Below are 21549 nucleotides of genomic sequence, written 5' to 3'. Positions count from 1 at the left end.
CGAAGTATTTTCTTTCAGCCTAAGTAAAACTCGCGTCAATTTTTCAAACCCGTGGATGTTCGTACCATGGAACTAGAATTCCTGTCTTATTCATCAGCGTACGAATTTGAAGCTAGTTAAAAAACTGATCTTTCCATGTACACATGATCTTTTTATCGTTCAATAATCATTGGATATGGTCATATCGTATTTATTAGGGAGTTACGTTTTCTTATAATTATTTTCTTTTCATAATACGTTTTCTGCTAAGGGTAAGAGCTTCCTCTATACCCGTTTATCGTTTTACGTCCCTTGCATAATTCGTACATGGGGTCCTATACACATACTATACTACCCGTGTAAATTTTGTCATATGGGGCCCCGCGCGAACAATTATGCGATCTCACATTATATTATGTCCTGTCTCATAGACAGTTCAGTTTCGTCGAAATACCGCGCCTGTCTTTTCGTAGCCATCTTGAGCCACAAAGTATGTGTACGTTTACGTGCATTTGTTGGCCATCGGCGCCTATTGACTGCGAGCTCCAGGAGAAACAACTGTAACAGCAATAGTAATTGCGGTGAAAGCATTAAGCTGGACTATGACAAGAAGCATAAGGATATATGATTTATTGACACGAGGGTGGTCGGCCATCGACAGGGAAGATGGTGCAGCAGCAGCAGCACCATCTGGGTAAGGGTCCGTATTGCGCCATAGCGGCGAGGTGGCGCTATCCTGATAAAAAAAAAAAACAAAAAAAGAGAAACAAAGAAAATGGTATGAAAAGCCGATGATATATTTAGCTGACGCTACTGCGAGCGGGCGAGTGAGCGTCGTAAGATTACTCAGTTTGTTGCGGGTGCTGCTGTTGCGTGGTAGCTGTAAGCGCCAGTTTCTGTGTGATTTGGTGGTACGTGGTGGCATTGATGCTATCAAAATCGGCTGCGGATTTCCCTAAGACTTTCGATACTGCACCTATTGCAGTTTACTGCTGTTGTTGGTAACAGGCGAAAAGGTGCTGTGCAAGTTGCCAGACAACATCTGAAACGGAAGGTAAGACGTGCGCTAGCGTAATTGGGGCGGCAATAATGATGGACAGCGGGGTGTCAATGGCTGAAAAAAGACCATGTTTTGGCACAGAGTATTTTGAAAAACACTGTTCTAAGTAGCACTTTCTTCGGTTTATCTTCATCGCGGCGGTGTCGCGGACGATGTTTAAGGTTAGTTCTGTCGCTGGACAGAGTTGTGACTGTATTGCCGTGTGTGTATATATGCCTTTTGAATGATGAATCGACAGTAATAGCGTTTACGGCAGCAGAAGATCAGTTTGACTGGTAAGTGTGACTGATTCGCTAGTGACTAACTGGCGTCAAGCAGTGTATTATGCACACCACGTCTCTACATTGTGTCGACTTTGATTACAGGTCACAGAAGAGAGGAATAGGTACTCGTGAGCGTAGCAGACCGGATATTGCTCATCGTCATATACAACGGCAGTGTGTCGTAAAGGACAACAAACCTGTGGGAATATCCTTTTTTCGTCTATAGCAGCCAGGATGAGTGGCGCTCTCCTGGTATGCTGTTTCATTGGTCTTTGTGCTGCAGCTGGATCGCCAGGATCTTCCCATCCGAGAATAGGTAACATTCACGGCAATCAGAGATACAACAGGGACAACCGTAGTCAAGGTACGATCCAGGCTAATTTGTATAGTACCAATAACAATAATCAGGAACTGCCGCCGTCAACAACAACAACAAAGGTGCCAGAATATGCATTCGTGCTAGGCACAATTGGGTGAGTCAGCACTATTAACTGCTAATATTAACGTTTTCTTTAATAAATTAGATTAGTTCTCATAAGTATAGTTTTATGGGTATGATATTTTCTAGTCTAATAGAAAAAAATTCCATTCTAGTCTTTATATTTATCGGAGATTTATAATGACGATCATATGAAGCTGGAAATAAAGCGTAGCCTTTCAACTTTACGCACCCCGGCAACTTAGTAATTGAAATTTTTGAACTTACGACGCGCAAATTGCGTTACCTTGAATAGGCTTGGCCACTACAATCCTATAGTAATATTGCATATGTTTGCTTATTGTTAGGGAAAACCAGATTATGTATAATAGATAAAACGATTAATAACATGTATATATATATATATATACTTATTACGCAAATTGCATTCCTAGATTATTTTGATGGGGGTTACACGTAGTTAGATTATATCATATGTGCTGCTCTCTTGAAGCGAAAGGTTACCTAATGACTGAATTTATTAGGGATAACTGTATATCAATGAGCGATAGGTACTTGGTTCGTTTCGCCTGATACGTATCTAATGTTGGAATTTTCCATATACAGTAAGGCCATCCGGGTGGCGAACTCGAGCAATGGCTTGGCACTTGAGCTATTTAAGCGGGTTGCCGATCATGACAACGTTTTTTTTGCACCATTCGCTATATCGACCGTTCTTTCGATGGCGTACCAGGGGTCTGCTGGACGCACGGCGGAAGAAATGGCAAAAGTGCTCGGTGAGTTCGAAAACTTCAGCGTTTTTCATATCCCATGCAAAAGGGACAAAGCGGAAATTTTTGGTCTCCACTAATCAAAGAAGAACTGCTTGGGATCCATCTTATACACAGAATCAAATTTAAAACGATTTTATGATGCTTTACGCATGTCCTGTAAATTGCGTAATGTCCAGCAGTTTTATCAGTAATAGAATAATAGGTGTTTAACTAATTCATCTGCAGGTTACGAGCACTCAAAGGACCTAAAGCAGTTCCTCCTTGACGGATTCAAATCAGCCCGGAGTCTGGTCAATGAGGAAACTGGAACGAACGAGCTGATTGACGTTAACACAATGCTGATTGACAGCAAAATCAAAATTTTGCCTGAAATCAAGGGAAAATTGGAGAACTATTATGGAGTTTCTGTACAAGAGGTACTTATAAGAGAATCTGTATGTGATTTTCATTATAATACAAATAAATTGCCTAGATTACTAATGTGTCTTGGGATAAACATACATTGTTTTTACATACTTTGAACAAAAAATAGTAAAAAAATTGTCCGGTTCAATATATATACACTTAATGAAGCCGGCGCCATACAGTTACAATTTTAATGTAAGTATTTCCTTTAGGTAAACTTTCAGCGATCGGCAACTCTGAAAGTTCTCGACACGCTAGTTACGCTAAAGACAAAAGGTCATATTAAAAATGCCTTTGGTGACCACGAAGTACTTCCGAACACGATCATGATTTTGGCAAACGTTATCTTCTTTAAGGGTAAGCAAAAGGAGTGTGTACTGGCTGAGATCGACATCTTTGCTTTGTAGTGTTAGATATTCGTGTCCTCAATGTGAATGAGGTGCCTTTGTTTTTTAGATGCTGTTATTAATTATTGAGATCATGTTAGACTTATGCTATCATGTGTTCAAGCACCCGACACTTGCGCATAAAACCACTTTGTCGGTTCACGATTGTCAGGAACATGTTTCCTAACTTTATTCTCTCTTTTAATGCGAATTGCATATACAAACAAAATAAACACATGTTTTTTTTTCTATTAATCCTTCCTTGTGTTACATCAATTATCAGAATTTCTCTGTGTTCCTATAACGCATAGATAATAAGGAACAATGACTCCCCGATGAAGAATAGTAATCAAGGGTTAAAAAAGGTCATCTAACAAAAAGAGCTTAGTGATTTTATTTTTGTAGATACTTTTTTTTGTAGACAACGCAACCTGATTTCTATTTGTTTGGGCTGGATTCCGCTACTTCGTGTTTTCAGGCGTGTGGGCCAAGCAGTTTGATCCGAAAAACACAATAAAGGGCATCTTCCTCAACGAAGGCCAGAAGGCTTATGCAAAGGAAGTCGACTTCATGACGATGCTTGACTACTACCAATATGCCTACTATCCGAAGTATACCGAAGTACACCGACGACCCCCCATTGACATCCTGGACCCCCTGGCTTCTTATGATTAGGAACCAGAAAACCAATGAAGACTGATGCTATTCGAATAAATTCCATCTAGAGATTAAAAAAACACAAAAATCAACTGCTAGCACATTATTCAGCCTACTCGCAACGAGCCGGCATATTGAGTTCTGACCAGTCTTCTTTGAAGCAAAAAACTGAGCTAAGCAGGCTGGTAACCACCCAATCGATTTATTGAGGCACACAAACAGATTGAGAACGTGTTCAGGGTCCAAAAATCACGTACATGTTAGGTCTAGGAGTAGCATTTCTTCACAAAGAATAATACCAATCCATTCCATTTTCCTTCCTAATAAGACATACCTCAAAATACTGTAAAATGTGTGCTGTTTATGGATGATCATTAATAGGCAATGTCAGTGGTATATACAATAATATCCGAAGTACTGGTACATACGTGGCTACGCTTCCATTTTCGTATATTTCCATTAACAGTAGCAACGTGAGGGATAAATGGCGTTGCCAAGTTGCTCAGCCAACGTTTTTCGTGCATCACTGACCTGTTGTGGGATTACAGACTGAAGCTTTCCGCCCTGGACGTGCCGTACACCGGTTACCAAATGAGAATGACCATTTTGCTGCCAGATGACCCATCCCGAATGGGTAGCATCTTGGATAATATCAATGTAAGCTGAATCAGATCACAGTGGCATCTTGCTATCTAGCTAAAAAAAGATACCTATACATATATATATATATATATAACTGGTACCTTAATTAAAGCATCCAAGCCAGCTCTATATACCCTAACACCTTCAAAACAGTGCAATTTACATGCCTGTTTATTACCTGTCCCTCGTGCCTAATCCCCTGATTACATCCGTGTGTGCCTTGATGTTTATTATGCCGAGTGTCTAACGGTTCTGGCAACGAAAAATGATCAGCTTTTTCAGTTGATCGGGCCTATCTGATATAGAAACAATTTTTGTTAGAAGCTAGCTTACTTCAGCAAAAGACCTTCGTTTCAGTTCAAAGGAAAAATAGATAGCTCAATTTAACCGAGTAGGTACTCTAAAATCACTAATTGACGACCGATTCCTTGCGATTTTTAGTAACAGTTATAAATAGGACGCGATTGAAGGTCCATCATGAGGCATATGCAACCTCGGCAGTCGGCCTCGGCAACACTCGGCCTACCTGTGAACAGTGTTTATTGTTATTTTAAATTATTATTTAATTAAAATTTCTCTCTCAGCCCAATTTAGTTTTAAATACCGGTGAAGATCTAGGCGTCTATCATTTGATATTTTTACAGTACTAGGGGCCTACGTTAGCTATAATTGTTTTGGACTTGACTCGATGCATGAAGTATACTTAGAAAAGTTGTTGCTTTGTATACATACGTAGATTTAAAAGAAAAAATATTGTATTTTTCAAACCTTTTCGGCTAGCAGCCAATCTACAAGTGTGTTATTCTTGAATGTGCTGTCTTCGAAGTTCGTTACCTCAAAACATGGCTAAATATCGGAATGCTTAACCAAACCCTCAGTCGGCAATACAAGTTAACAATAGTCATCATTTTAATTTTGTTTTGTAGGAATTGCCATTTTTCAATACAGATATCATTGCTGATAATATTATAATTTCTATACGTATTGTGCGTAAATGTCGTTCTAGGAGTATACAATGTGTTAGGAAAGCTGTATCCTGTTTTGTCTCTGGCGTAATATGAAAGAGTTCTTTTTTTTCTAAACTTCTTGATAAATCGGCAGTGGTTTTGACCCAAACTTTCAATGATTCAAAGTGAAATGGTAGTAACACGCAATAAAAATAAATCATTAATTTTTCGACATATAGACGGACGATGTGCGACAGATCGTGTTGGAGATGGAGCCCGCTCTGGTCGAGGTCATACTGCCTCTATTTAAGGTTGTACTGATTATACAGTATCTGTCGTTTCTATATATTGTAGCCCTATATACTAAAAAGTTCACAATTTATTCTGATACATAACTACTCAAATTGGTTATCTACTAGTCAACAGAAATATCCTTATTATATTATAAAAAAAAAAGTATGACGTTATCTACAACGGACTCGAATCGCATCGTGTTGTCTAACGGTATCCTTGCATGCTGGATACGAGTACTTGATACAGCAATCGTAGTTGATATCAGTCGTTGTCAAGATAAATTTGTTCTTGCATCCACAGATAAGCTCACGACTTAATCTAAAGGAATACCTACAAAAGCTGGGAATGCGCTCTGGGTTTAATCAAGGCATTGCGGAGTTGCCATACTTCACCGCAGATGATAGTCTACACATTAATGAATTCGTACATCAGGCTGTTATTGAGGTGGGTGACTCTGCATGAGAGATTTGGTTTTGGAAGCCATCTGCTCGATCTGAAGAATTGCTCTTTACTAAAAGCAGTACAGTTATGGGTAAAAACTCCATCGCCTATGATAATACGCTCGCTTGTTAATAGGCGTAACATACTCAGTGTAGTAGAGTGTATTCTTGAGGGAATTTAGCGCTACCTGACCTCACAGTGTAGCTGCCAAACGGAACAACAAAGATCTTCTTAACTGGTCACTCGAAAAAAATTAGACAAAAATTGCCTAAAAGTGTCGCACAGATCTTGGGACATATCCAAACGAACTAGACCGTTGCCTTACGCACTTACACTAACGCAACAATGGCCCTATAGAACAAAAATATGACTTTTGAATTGCCTTACATAGCCCACCTCTGGCTTTTCGTTTGTGCCTTGTCCCGCATCGAGGGCAAGTCGCCTCATTATCTCGCCATATACTCGCCTCGTGCTTATCGATGACGCTCCTTATTCGTAAAGAAAGCCTACGAAACAACCAGCGTCCTTAAGGTCCTAAACAACCATTAATATACCAACGACCATCGACCGATAATTTTGCCTTTTTTTCCACAGGTAAACGAGCAAGGAACCCTAGCAGCTGCATCGACAGCCGCGGCCCATGCTACGCGTTCCAGGGTCGTCAAGTTTCATGCCACCTCGCCATTCCTGTTCATTATCAGAGACTCCCGTACAGGACTTTTCCTTTTCGTTGGCAAAGTTTCAAAGCTGTAATACAAATGGGTTCAATAGATGTTCTGCGATTAAACATCGTTGCTTGGTAGGCACGTAAAGATATGTATACCCAGAGATTATGCAGGCGTTCGTCCTGGTCTCACTACTATATTAAAAGTCCTCAGCGGAATGTGTAGTCTAATAGTTGTGCATTTCGCAGGAAAACTAGACGAAGATAGCTTATATGTCGTAAGGTCGTATAGGACTGTGGCCTATGGTGCTAAGGGTCAGTTGCTTATAAAAAAAAAAAACCTGTAACATGATTTGCAGTAATAAGAATTTAACTAAAACCATTTAACAGCCTCGTGAGAAAATGTCACGTTGTAACTCGTTTGTTTCAATCTGATATGGCTTGAAAGATCCGGTTGTTCATCTTAACAGCACTAGGCTTCCTCAGTTACATCCTTTAATGGTCAAATTATGAAGGCTACCTTATTCGTTACGGCTGAACAGGTAAAACCCGCCTTTGGCAAGTGGCTTGACAATTTGTTAGAATTATTTGATGACCACGTTAGCTTAAGCATGTTATTTAAGGAATGTTTACGAAATAAATATCAAATCCCTGTTAAGTGTTCCTATTGAAGTTGCGCTCATGTTCTTCTTTATTATCTTACGCTAATTGCGCCTTGTGTTTTTCGTTTCGATTCCTGTAAAGTCCTGCTACCTCTTCCCAATCCTAGCTTTTACCTAATCGTAAACTGTACCGCTAGAGGGGGGTTATTGTTACACCTTCCTTCTATATCTAACACCGAAAAAGCCGAGAAAGAAGACCCTTTAATGGAACTGCACGTTAACCTCTCGTGTTTGACCTTTTAGTTTTCCAATAAACTATACTGGTGTTTGTTTGCCGCGTCGAGCGGTTTTCAGAAAATGCTTTCGAATAGCATGAATCCATGACCCCTTTGATTGAATCCAAATATCTATCTAGATACTATAAATTGACAGAAGCCTACCTAGGTACAGAGTACATCGCTACGACGTCGAAGTGATCGCTATTGGCCTAGACAACAACTCACTGACTTAGTCGATGCAGGGGGATTCGGTGCTTTTGTCAGGCCCTTAGCTTAGATACTGCATTTCAACTGCAGATACAACGACCCGAGACCGGCCCGTAGTCAACAATTCGATAAGGATTATTTCATACAATTAAGTTATCTCTACTGACAATAGGTTGCTTGACGCTCAACCCAATGATTTCCTGTAAAATGAGCAGCTTATCGATTAAAGACGACCATCGTTCTATGGGGACGCTATACGGCGCCGATAGCATCCAGTATACAAACGCAAAAATATGACATCGCGACTGGTCATATAAAACGATATCTTCGGTTGATCTCTAATATAAGAAGTTGGTGGAAACATAAAAAAAAAGGTCGGTAGGATAATTGAGCCAGTCAGTTCTGGTACTCCAGTAATGGATGTCTGCAAAATTGAATAGAACAGTGGCGTCAACTTTCTTATATTATAGTACGTACGAGTTATACGAATAACAGTAGGATAACGCGCTGCGATCGACCAGTCTGAGTGTCCTTTTGTCAACCTATAATATGTCTAACTTAACTCGGGCTGTTCGGCCTGTCCGCAGTGTTCAGTAACAAGAAAATTTCTAGATTTCTGTATATTGAAGTGGCTATTTCATACATGTTGCAAGCATCGACATGTCTATATCATGATTAACTGCTAGTAAGTATGTAAATACTGTAAGTAGGTACGTAAATAAGTCCTGCTAGTAAGTAACCCTTGATAAGGAAAAAAAACCACGTAAATAACACCACCTGTTTCGTAAACAGCAGTCGGCCGAGAGATTGTTTTTCCTGCCGTTCGTATAAGCTATTAGCTAATACGTATTACGCTTAAAAGTTTACATTTTGACATCTGAGTACGTTGTTTATACGAAACTTATCGCATGTGGGGCGTTCCTAGACTGACAAGTTCTGATCGATATATGTATTGGCAAAAAAACAACTTAGAAGAGATAATCGCAGTGTAAATACTTCGAGGTTAGACCTAAAGCGGTTTAAGAACACATCCTCTCGAATGGTTGGACAAAGACAAAGTTCTGTGAAAGTGATTACTAAAAACATTCGGCCAGCTAAAGAAGGCATGTTTCTATTGTAAACAAACCATTGAAGGATGACACCTTAGCGTATCTACCCAATATTACTGCTAAGTTTTGCCTTATTTTTTCAATTTTCACTAGCTTTTATATACGATTTTTCGCTTTTCGAGTCCTCGAAACAATGTTTAGTCTGTTGGGGATAAACAGCAACCGAACTGAGATAAACAAATTATATAATTCAAAGAAAAATTACTTTTTTCAACGGATAAAAAGACCGGAATTTCTCATCGCGATAAAATAGACCGATTAAATAGCGTAGAACATATCGGTAGTACCGTGTATTGTACACATTGTGAATCATTATTGAACATTTTATTTGAATTTTTCGCGGGACGCGTTATTGAATTTTTTTGTCTGTGTGTACCGCAATTGCCTTTCACTGAAAAAGATTATCGCGTATGAACTGCGCAGAGATCTATAATATCCCACAGCGTTATGTGTTCATTTAACATAATAAACACTTCCGAGGCCCCGAGAGATCACCTAATTCAGGACTATTTTTTTAATCTCTGCGAATCTACGTGTCGTAAAAAAAGAGTGTCTAAATTGGAGTCTATTTGCTTTCTGGTACGAAAACGAAATTCAGGGCTGGTACAGTTGCCCTCCGTTCGTTACCGGTAGCAGAATAAGGGAGTAATTAAAACAATTTTGAGCCAAAATTTAGAATACGAATTAAAAATGTACTCGATTTCTAATTTGAAGGACTTCGGTTATTAATGAGCTGCTTGAAGCTGTATGATACGATTTCTATGCAAGAAGCTCTACGAACGATCATTGTTAGGCTGTGGCCTAATCGTTCTAGGACATCTGCAGTGATGATTAATCTCAGAACTGAAAATCAAAGATCTTCCACTGTATCTTTGAATCGCATACTATCTATATGTATGTATGTATGTATGTATTTTAACCTGTAAGAAATGGGAAAATACGGAGGTTCTTATATGTCTGTACGCGTCTAAACAAAGGTGCCTGTTTACATGCCTGTAAAGTTTGGCCATGTGTACATACGTTTGAAACATATATTACTAACTATAAAAATAATGAGAGATCTAAAAATAGGCAGCGCCTAAGATAGGAATCGAATTGTGACTGTTCAAATTAGCTGGGACGAGGAAGCCATCGTTCACACGGGAAATGCAGTATCACTGGACATAACGCCACTGCGACGAGGTGTGTCCGTGATTGCGTAGTGGGTGTTTGTTTGCCTGCTAAGTGTACGAATATAGATTTTCAAATTCGGCGGTAGGGACTCTTCGTCCTTGCCGTGAGCCAGCCTTTGAACGAATGCCTAGGTACTAGATACGGAGCACGAAAACGTTGTTACAATGTGTCGACAGGTATTTCGTTCAGAACGCGCGCAGACGATTTTACCGCTCGGGCCGTATAGCTGACACAAACGTATGTTTCCATTTTGTTCACGGTTATCATACACGGCAGAACGGCATCCGTACTTTACATAACCGAATTCGTTTAGACTACTTGACGCCTGTTGGTTTTCTCAGCTAAGTAAATAGACGTTTTCGGCTTTACATTGGCTACTGCAGTTAAGCATCGCTTCCGCCTACTCAGGTCGAGGCCTAAATAGAGTGCACCTATGCTCGGAGCCGTCACAAAACTGCTTTTATACTGCCGCAAAAATACCAAATTGAATTTACAATCGACCCCAGAGCCGACTTATATTTTGACAGAAGCTACACACATAGAGCCTATGCATTTCGCAAGTTCAAGCGCGTTTTAATAAAATAAATAAATATTTTTTCTTTAATAAATAAAAGAAATATATTGACTGGATCGAGCTGTTCTATTGAACAGATTGACTTGTTGCAGCAGTCCTTTCTGCGTAACGAAACCCGATTATCACCTTAATCGTCGTACAGAACGAGAGGTCGTCATCGCTTTAACGATGGTCAATTTCGAATACGGATAACGTACCACTATTACGCATACGTCTTGACGTCAGATTGACCGACAAATCAGTAACAGGTCGGTCCCAAAGTCAGGCGGTTCAGACTAGCAGGCGTCACCAAGTGCATGTCTCTATATTACATTCGGTCATATAACGCGTACACACGAAGGTCCTTCAGGAAGACACAGAGCACATAACGCTAGTTATATTCACCGGCTGCGTGCGAGGCACTCAACTTTCCTACAGTTTAAGCCAGATGTGCCTTTCTGGAAACACTTACCATTTTTACACATGATTTATATATGATAGCCACTGCATAAACGGCTATAATGTTTATACGTGTACGATGAAATTCATATTGTCGTGTAGACACGATATGAAATACATACATCGACAAGAATACGTGTATAATACGGACACGTATTACGCATAGGATATAAAAGATAGGAAAACGCTGCTATGCAGAATTTGTCACAGTTTCCAGACGTCTACAGAACCTCCTTTCGTTTTGATAGCTCAATGGAAACCTAATGAACCGAACCAAAATAGAAATGCATACGAAGCAATGAGAAAATGAGTTTTTAAAAGCGTCCTCCTTAAGCAGAATACGAACATCGGTCCGATCGACAAATAAGCGACAAACGAAGGATCGGCACAACGATTAGTGACGCCAACGTATTACGTTGTCCGTCAAACGCCGGCAAGAAAACAGGCATTGAATACAAATTTATGTGGTTGCTAGCTACAGTGACAGCTGGAAGAATAGCAGTGAAGGCAACGATTAATATTGTACTTTCCATCGCATCCATTGTAATGGATGCTGTCGCTGTTTCTGTTTCGATGGTTCCAAGCAACAGCATTTTGCTGCTATCGTTTCTAATAGAGAAATCTGCTACTGTGTCAGGCTTTCGCGGCAGTGGCAAGAACTATTATCCAGCAATATAACATCCGCTGTATAATTTTTCGTCTCGACTTATTCTCCCTTTCGTCTGCCGACTGCACGGGGTGAGGTGTGCGGCGTACGGTGCATGGCGTCCGCGCGGAAGAGAGAATCCCACGGGCAGAGTTTTTTACACCCAGCAAAGATGAAGTTGTTGGTGATGATGTCAACGATGCCCTTCTTGCTGAGTCTGTTACTTATTTCGGTGTCAAATATAGCCGCGGTGGCGCTGCGACAACTTCTGGATGATATTATTGTGTGTACATGCATGTTTATCTCTTTCTCCCTTGTAATATGTTCTAAGGTTCTTTTTCTACCGCAGTCTCTTCTTGAGGGCTGTTGTGGCGACTGCTAACAGCATCCAGATGGTGGCAGTAAAAGTAAACGCCCCTACAGCATCGCGCCGCCGTGGCCCTCGCGACGGCGGTGCAGCCACCGCCAAAATCGCTACTGTCACCGGAGAGGTTCATATTTGCCGCGTTGACTTCCTTACCTTCGAAACGTTCAAAACGAACCAGCAATTGTCTGGTCTGTCGCCGTGCATATGGGTTACTTTTCTCCGTTCGTTTCGTATCAGATTTTTATTGTTTGTCTGTTCCGTTGACGACTGTTACTTGCTGTCATCTCTGTAGCCAGCAGCCGCGCCAGTACCCAGCTCGTAACCAGCTTATCTCATTGTCTGCCTCGCGAGCGGCCTCCAGACGACGGCCGTACTTGCGCGAAAATCTAATGTAGGAAATAACGAGTGAGAAAAAAAAGAAATCACGAAACTCAACACTTGCTTACCACTGCGTTGTGTTTTTCATTTCGAGACTTCGTTGGATGTCTGCCGATTGAACGTGTCCACGCTGCCAATTCTGTTGTTTCTTAGAGTGAATATGTGAGCTTGGCTGGACGTAACACACGACGACCATATCTCTCCTCTAACCAAATTAATCGAAGCAGGTAAACAAGTAAAAAGCCTACCCTAAACTTGATCCTTTACTTGATAACTCCATTGGTTTCATTGACCGCGTACATCATGAACGCCACCTGCTGTCGTACATAGTGCATCCTATATACACACACTAAGGATCTACAGAAAAACGAACGTGTGCGATTTAAAAATCAAAATTACAGAAAGTCAACCTGATGGTTTTGTGAAGCAAAAAAGTTGAAAATAACCCAACGATAAGCTACGCCGCCGAGCTAAAGCAACTGGCTAAATACGGGGCATACGTGAATACGGCGAGCGTTCGAAGATCCAAAATACGTTAGTCAAGCAAAATGCTAATCAGAACGGCGTCAATGATTGTAGTTCTAATAGTAGTGACAGTCCGCGGCGATAAAAAGCCTCTCGACAAGGATACCAAACAGGTGGTTATGCTCTACAATCGTTTTGGGGAGAAAATCTATCGGCAGCTGAATCGAAAGGAGGGCAACATTTTTCTGTCACCCATAGCCGTGTCAGCGATTGTTGGAATGATCCATCTGGGCGCGCGAGGCCTGACGAAACGAGAAATAGAGGACGTTCTGGAACTGCCTCGCTATGCGCTGAATAAGACTACATTGGATATGGCTGTCGGTAATCTACTCGCGTCATTCGCACCTGCCGTAAAAGACTTTGAGCTTCAGATAGCCAATGGAGTTTTCGTCACGGAGGGTCTGGCAGTAAATCGTAAATACCGCGACGAGCTGCAGAAATATTACAATGCAGGATTATACTCGGCACCCTTAAAAACTGCTCCTGAAGAAGCTGTATCGGATCTGAACAACTGGGTCAAAGATCAGACCAAAGGAAAGATTCCGGTACTGCTAGAAAGACCCTTACCACCGACTATACCACTCGTGGTTCTAAACGCGGTTTACTTTCAGGGCAATTGGGAGTATCCGTTTCCTTCAGAGAATACCCAGAAGGACAAGTTTCACGGCTTTCATAGGGTAAACAATGTTGCCCTTATGTACCAAGAAGGCAACTTCATCCATATTGACAACAAGGATTATCAGGCAATTGAGCTACCATACCGTAACGGGGATATGGTTATGGTGGTCATCCTACCAAAGAACACAAAAGACCTTTATCGACTCGAGCACACCATAAGCTACTCGCAGATTCTTGAGGAGCTCGGTCAAACAATCAAGCAGAAAGTATACCTGACTTTGCCGAAATTTTCTTTGAGTCTTGCTTACGATATGCGCGGAGTTCTTCAAGAAGTCGGTCTTAATTCGATGTTCTCACCAAACTTTGCCAACCTAACTGGAATCGCGGCACGCCCAGTGATCGCGCTAAATACAATTTACCACAAAGCGCTTATTGACGTAGATGAGAAAGGTACCGAAGCTTTGGCAACCACTGCCGCTATCCATCAGCACTCAAGCCTCATGAATCCAAAAACAGCCGAATTCAGAGCGGACCGACCTTTCATTTTCCTGATTGAGGATGTTCACTCGAACGCTGTACTCTTTGCTGGACGCGTGAGCGACCTGTAAACAGATATACTCATACGAATGATCGCAAGTTGCTCGCCCTCGAATGTCCGTCATATTGTGACAGATGACACAAAGTGCCGATAGGAATGCGTGCCAAGTCTGCCGAAGCGCTGTTGCTTAGCTCAGGTTATAGGTCCGCTTCTTCTTGGCAGGTAAGAAGACATCGGCACCACAACTGGGGCAAAACATCGAAAACATTGCTCGAGGTCGTACAAAAAGAGAACGGAAAGATTCAGCCGCGAACGATCAACGCCAGAGCAGTCATGTTACATGAACTACTAAGTATACCTGGACAATAGCGTGCCGATTGAGTGGAAGCTAACTGCTGTATATAATATCAAATGATTAATGGTAGTAATATTTAACAACTTCAAAATAAACTATATATGTAATTTTCTTAGATACTCACTTTTCAGCTTGAATTTCGGTAATTAAGTAGTACCTGTAATGGAAATAGAGCAATCATTGCTGTGACAAGTAACTTGAACCTGTTAACAGGTTCCTTGCGCTTGAGAAAGCGAGAGCATAGTGAGGAAATGTAAATTGAAAAAGAAAGTAAAAAATAAAAAACCAAGGTTCTATTCCAGGAAATTTCTCATTCGGTTGTTTAGTCAAGTTAAAAATTGCGCGAGGCAATTTGCTTTACTAATTGCGGCTGCCCTGTCCAGGACGAAAAGTGGAAACTTGTGCGGAACCTGTTACAACTTCCATAATAGAAAGATACTTAACTAAGCTATAATCCATTTTTGTCGTACATTACGGCGGTCTGCCGCAGGGAGCACTTATCAAGCACGTTAAAAGTACCACCGGTAGTTATTATACCAGTCGTTTTCGTTTTATAGCGGTTCCACATGCCATCTCAGCATCTGCCAAAACCCGGTTACCTTGCGTCACATGAATGTTTGATCCTGGTCGGCAATATGTAGTATTCAATCCAATATGTAGTATCCATATACATTTACACGTGAGATAATTTTACGTGTAGGTAGAAACAGTTTTGTCTAGCTTTTTTTTCTAGGTTTGAATAACACTTCATAGATTCTCCAAAGCGCATTGGGGTTCACTTGTAGGATAGCCGGGGCGAACGTCTCGGATAGGCCATTTTTCACAGAAACGACGCCTCTTCGCTGAAGTTTAGAGTGCTCACTCCTGCGGAACACAAGATACGAATACAGGACAACGCAAATATACTTTTAACGGTTGTCAAGGGGCATTAAAATAGAAAGAAAAGAGGAGGAAACGTTTGAAGTTTACTCTTAACTCTTTTCTGCAACTAAAATGCTCCATGAATATTTCCTCAAGTCATTGGCATTATCTAAAGACGCCGGAAGCATTTACGGGAGACGCACGGCTAAGTACGATCTTGTATTTGCGTTGGTTATAATTATCATCATTATCAAAATATTATGAATAAATAAAACGTTTAATAACAAATGTTTGCGTAAACAATCGGGGGTGTGCACGTTTTATATGAAAATGTTTAATAACTTAACTCTGTTATTAATAACTCTGACACAGGCCATAACACGATGCTGAAATTTATCAAACTGAACGAAGAAGAAAAACTTAACTGAATTTCATTAGTATTTGTCTTCTTACAAATAAGCCAACAAACGGGACTATTCACACGTGAAATAAAAAAAGGTCGATTTTTTTACGAACTCTCAAAATATATTGACTTTTATAGGTCTCTGAGTATATTACTTGCATATTCTGTCGTTTGTGGGTTTCTAAACTAAGATGACCCCTTTAAATAACCCGGGCATCGGATACTACCTTCTGTGGCAGCAATAACCTCGAACCCATTCGATAAATGCCATTTTTTGGCAATGACTTTTCTTTTGAAGCAAGGTTCACGTTCCACTTAATGCCATTTCCGTATGGAACATCTAATTGTATCCGGGTGTTTGTTTTATATCATTGTTTACAAGAGACATCAGACAATGTATGTATGTGGTCCTGAATTTGCCTAAAAAAAAGTGAAGAAGCAGAACAACAAAAAAGGGAAAAGGGGTACATAAGTAAGGTACGGGCGCACGATATCACTTCCCCCTACAATTCAGTGCCAGGAGATTTTCCAACTATTAAAGCAGATCAACATTCCACTACTTCAGGTATCGTCCACTGCAATAACCGATAGGCAGATAGGAGTCTACCCAGCACTTTAACTGGTCCTCTTAATTTCTCTTATCTTCTGGGCTACCCCGGTCGTAATCATAGTAGCGACATTAGCACCGACCGCTGCTGAAGAATGAAATCGTCCGATGAAAAAGGATCAAAGTCGATCGTTAACTTTCCGGAAATGCGAGCGAGCGACTTAAGCTCTGGCTAGCAGCCGGGCGCAGTTCAGAAGTCATATATATGCATATTTAATTCTATTCGGAGGCAACACCGAGATCGTGGTCGTTATCGGCGTCTTTATGCACTTCTATTTGCATAAATAGATTGTGAACTTCGCGAACGAGTACTTGTGGCGGCAGAGGTGTAGCTAAACTTCCGAGCGATACTTTAAAGGTAGAGAGGAATACACGGCATAGCCTCTATATATACATAGCATATTGTGTGTGTAAACGGGTGATGGGTCCATTGCAGAACTAGCTGGGCGTCAGAGGGCGCGAGAAAAGCAGCAGCGATGAAAAAGCCGATGCTAACTAAAGTCGGCAGCGGCAGGCTAATGGAGATGATGCAACAAAAGGGTAAACGCGTTTTCGACGCACAGGAAGCTACTACGCTATGCGCCGTAAGCGCCGAAGAAACCACTAGAAGCAACAGCTGGTCTCTTTTGACTTATTTTTAACCATTAGTAGAAAAAACTAATGTTTTTTTAGTTTTTATCGTTGTATCGGTGTAGAACGAATGCGTCACGGAAGGACGGCTCATATCGGAAATAGACTGTACGGACATAGTAGAAACATTGCAGCAAAGTTGTTGTACTTTTCTATCAGTTTTTAGAATGGGACATAGGGCATATGAACCTTGTCCTAAAACATGTTCCCACTGATTGGAGATTTTGAGAAGTGGCCAAGATCTGATCTGCTTTATCTATCTTAGCTTTTCAAAGCGCAATCATCTAAGGTAAAATCATTACATTTATCACCGAACAAAGTAAAAAGAAACTATGAATGAGGATGACCAACAGCGACCCGGATAGCGAACAAGTGGACACTTCTTGTCACATAGTAGCTGGCAGCTCTACAATTACTCTGTGCGAATTTTTAATGACAAAAATGATCTTCAAAAAGCTAGCGGAACTTTCAGAATCACCTCAGGTTAACCTCAGTTTAAACAATCATTACCTTTATACCTGATCCCTCTGGATTAAGTGAAAGAACACTTCGCGTCATACTTTATGTTGTGTTATGACTTTCAACCGTTCATGGACGATCTGTAATAACTAGCTGCACTTTTCTGCAAAACCAGTGGCTGGCCATTAATAATTCTTTTTAATCAAAACAAATCCATAGATTTTATGTGCTCGCGAAGATAATTCATGGGTCAAATGCATATAATTCCTGAAAAATATCTTTAAAAAAATAAGAAAGAGATCGCAAACTAATTAAGATGCTGGGCCGTGGCTCCAATCCCTAGATGGAATCTTCGCTAAGTAAGATTTTTAACGAAGTAATTTATCTGCGTCTTTCTTGATCGCTTGCGCTTCTTATAACGACAGTTCGAACGTATCTTGTGTCCCAACCGAAGTTGTCAAACTGTTCCTCTTCCATCCTGAAAAATGCACTGGCGGTAGTGATGCTAGTAGTATATAATAAACATGAAATTTAAGCAGACTTTTAACCACAGTACATGTATGTAGGCGGAATGTGGCTAGGCGTGGCCTTACGGATAAGAGGCTCCCTGCCCCGGAGATCCTGATATTTGGTGTCTTTTTGGGATGAGTAAGGTCATTGGATGGACCGAGTCCGACCGATTTCGGATACTGTGAGTGAAACAGAAGAAGCAAGTGGAAAGTTGTACTAGTTGTTTCGTTCTGCTGTGCTAGTAAGCATTCTCCCGCCGTCAGTCTAGTATTTAGAGTAGAAGCAAGGCAGAAAGAAGGCAGAAAACTTCCTATTGATTTTTTCGGTTCCGTCGTTACTTTAAGTACGCAAAACCACACTTGTTTCGGACACTGACACGGACACCGATTAATTCATACTTAGAATGTAGACCACCGCAAAGCTAGATACTGTTGTATACCGAAAAATATAGGCTTTTCGAGATCTATAAATTTGTACTGAGTTCCTCTAACTTTCCAATAGTAAGGACGTATGTATTCAGAAAGCAGATGATGCTCAAACAGTATGAAGTCAGTATGAGAGTTTTTGAGGGTTTGTTCTCTGGATTTGAGAAATCTCTTACAGCGGAACTGATAAGGACTAGCGTATACACATGATTATTATGGCATTATAGTTTAGTATCGTTTATGGATGTCTCCATAGCTTATGACGACTGAGTGTTGCCCCCTAAATTTTGAGATTTTTCACTGATGCGCGAGACTTAGATTCTTTTCGAATTAGTGTCGTCGAATTTATAACTATTCGTTGATACCTTCTTTCTGGTTAGGTAGTTACATATAAGGTATAGAGTTTAAAATGATAAACACAGCTAAGTTCATATCAATAATATCATAGATATGATGATATTAATGCGTAATCTTAATAGAGGCCTTTGATATTACCTTACTGATCTTACATGAAGTTACGGAATAATATCGTAACAACTGTCGCAGCTCATGAGACATTGTTGTTGTATCATTGACGGTCAGGATTTTCTGTGCTGTGGAGTGTGACGAATATCGTTTTAGGGCGATCTATCGAACGGAGAGGGGCAAACTAACCAGGCGCTATTTCGTTTGCATACAGTGGTATCGTAAGTTTGGTTCGCATAAGTGGTAAAAGCTCACCTCAGGATAAATCTTTATCGTATGTTGTTCCCTATATCACGGAAATGAGGCTGCCGTGAAGATTTTCTTCTATTAGCGCGGAGGTAAGCAATGGCTAATGATGCTTGATAGATAATAATAATTATTTTTGCAAAGCTCCAGGGGGCTATTAAAGTAGCTTCCTGGATTGAATCGAGAGGTGAAACCCTATACAGTTTTAGCACATGTTGTTTTAACATAATCGAGTGAATACATTGTTGCACAGTGCTTGCGCCATGCTAGCGAATTGCGCGATATCGGATTTTGTCTCATTAAGCTTATCTTTGGTATGAGGCTATATAGAAAATCCCATAGGTTACGGAAGATGCCATGAATGTTATATAACGGAAGCGTATTCCTTCCAAATTAATCCAGAACAATTTCAGAAAAGGCACAGATGTCTGTAGTTTTACTTAACGATTATTACCATGGTGTAGGCCTTGTATGAGCGAAGCCATTTTTTTGCTCGTATTTATTTGCGCCCAAAGTTGCTCTGGAATTCCTTTGAGCCTATACGAGCAAAAAGTGGGCACGTATTGAATGTTTGACCCTGAAGAGGAGGCTGGGGGAATTGAATTACTAGCTAAAATTTATTCATTGCTCTAGTTTTCCTATATAATATACAAACACAGTCAAAGCAGTGGGTGGAGGAACGCGATGAGTCGCAATCCTGACGTGGGGCTTTCTATCGGACTGATAACTAAAATCGGAGTAGAAGTTAAAGGGATGTTGCTAGAACTTCTACGTGTCAATAGCAACATCCCTTTACGTTCTACTCGAAAGCCCTTTCAAAAAGAAAACCAACCCATGTATCAATAAGATTTTTTCTCGTAATCGTCAGTCCTGTGAATAAGTTAAGCCACGAGCCCGCTAAGATCGTCAACAAAAAAGAACGATTCCAGATTCCCTAGCAATCCAATCAACAAGCACTGACGATAATGAACTATCAAGAGATAATCATAAATTCTGAGACGAGAGAAGCATGACAGTTGCACACATGTTCCCTTGTTGCACGTGGAAAATATATTTGCGTGCAGTAGTAGATTTAAGCACTTGGAAACGTTTCGAAATTCTATTCGATGTATTGCAGGTTTCGGCTACGTGAAAATGGGAAACATGTCAAGCAGACATTTGTGTTCTGCTCAGATCCTCATCAAGAAGAAACAAGATTCCTGGAAGAACTAATGAAGACCAAAAGGCGGAAATAAAGCTATGGCGACAACAAAAAACGACTGATCTAAGAATCTTTTTTTGCTTTCTGGAAGCACTTCGCCTAAATAACTACTAAATATCGATTTTGCTGAAAGTAGTTACTCGATTTGGTAAATCTACAGAGAAGTGGCGGCGCATCATTGCGAGACGTTTGGATTCAGAAGCCTGCAAGCAAAGCAACTTCTTAAAAACCTATATCAAACCTGAATGGCCCACAATTACAGTTAAAAAAATTGAATTTTCTTTTTAACTAAATTAAGCTATTTTTGCAGTGGTAATGTGTTGCTTAGGGGTAGGTGAGGTGTCCTAGATTCGAAACCGAACGTAAGACACTTGATTTCTTACTGGGAAGGACCAGCCATCTGAGGCAATGTTCCAGGCACAGCAGTACCAAACGTAAAACTGAAACATTCATTTACAGATAGTTTGTGCAAGATAAAGCGGTTACTGGTACACTTTAAAATACTCTTTTTGGGCTAAATGTCTATCATTGATCTACACTACATAGGTTCATATAATAAAATTCTAATAAATTTTGTATTCAAATATAAATATGCATTAAATGATTATGCAAGGAAAGCCTCTTTAAACTTTTTCGTTACATAAAGATGAGTATTAAAAATTGGGTTTCGATTCACTATTGATATAGACAGAGCCTAATATATTTCTGTAGAAAAAGCCCAACAATTGCTTGGACAAGTTGATCTACCTTAATAAAGCTTTAATAAATTTTGTTCTTAAGACTTATCCTAACCAATCTATAAACATCTTACGATAATAGCAACAATAACAAATCGATCTCCTATTTGCTAGTTCTTTGCATAGACAGGAACTGATAAACTCTTCCTGTCTTCGTTCAATTCCCTTATTCTTCGATGATGAGCTAGAGCCATCCACATAGGCCATAACTAGTATGTCCACGAAAAAATAAGTGCCTTAATTGCGG

At 40.4% G+C, this 21549-nt stretch overlaps 1 protein-coding gene and 1 long non-coding RNA gene across 2 annotated transcripts; both read left to right on the top strand.

Annotated features, from left to right (window-relative positions):
* The first annotated feature begins 428 nt into the window (after window positions 1-428).
* LOC111250530 (uncharacterized) lies at window positions 429-15064 on the top strand. Its single transcript, XM_022805949.2, has 11 exons — window positions 429-1033; window positions 1405-1775; window positions 2348-2517; window positions 2740-2930; window positions 3132-3276; window positions 3784-3916; window positions 4511-4619; window positions 5791-5862; window positions 6146-6289; window positions 6881-7036; window positions 13262-15064. Exons 2-11 carry the CDS (start codon window positions 1537-1539, stop codon window positions 14471-14473), a joined length of 2571 nt encoding a protein of 856 aa, XP_022661684.2. The 5' UTR covers window positions 429-1033; window positions 1405-1536; the 3' UTR covers window positions 14474-15064.
* A 4006-nt stretch (window positions 15065-19070) lies between these two features.
* Window positions 19071-20623, top strand: LOC147756127 (uncharacterized). Its single transcript, XR_015326867.1, has 2 exons — window positions 19071-19456; window positions 20482-20623. It is a non-coding gene; the product is annotated as an uncharacterized LOC147756127 (long non-coding RNA).
* Window positions 20624-21549: the final 926 nt, after the last annotated feature.

This window comes from Varroa destructor, unplaced genomic scaffold (genome assembly GCF_002443255.2).
Source record: "Varroa destructor unplaced genomic scaffold, Vdes_3.0 BEIS01000004.1, whole genome shotgun sequence".
Classification (NCBI taxonomy): Eukaryota; Metazoa; Arthropoda; class Arachnida; order Mesostigmata; family Varroidae; genus Varroa; species Varroa destructor.
This window is presented reverse-complemented; position numbering and strand designations above follow the sequence as displayed.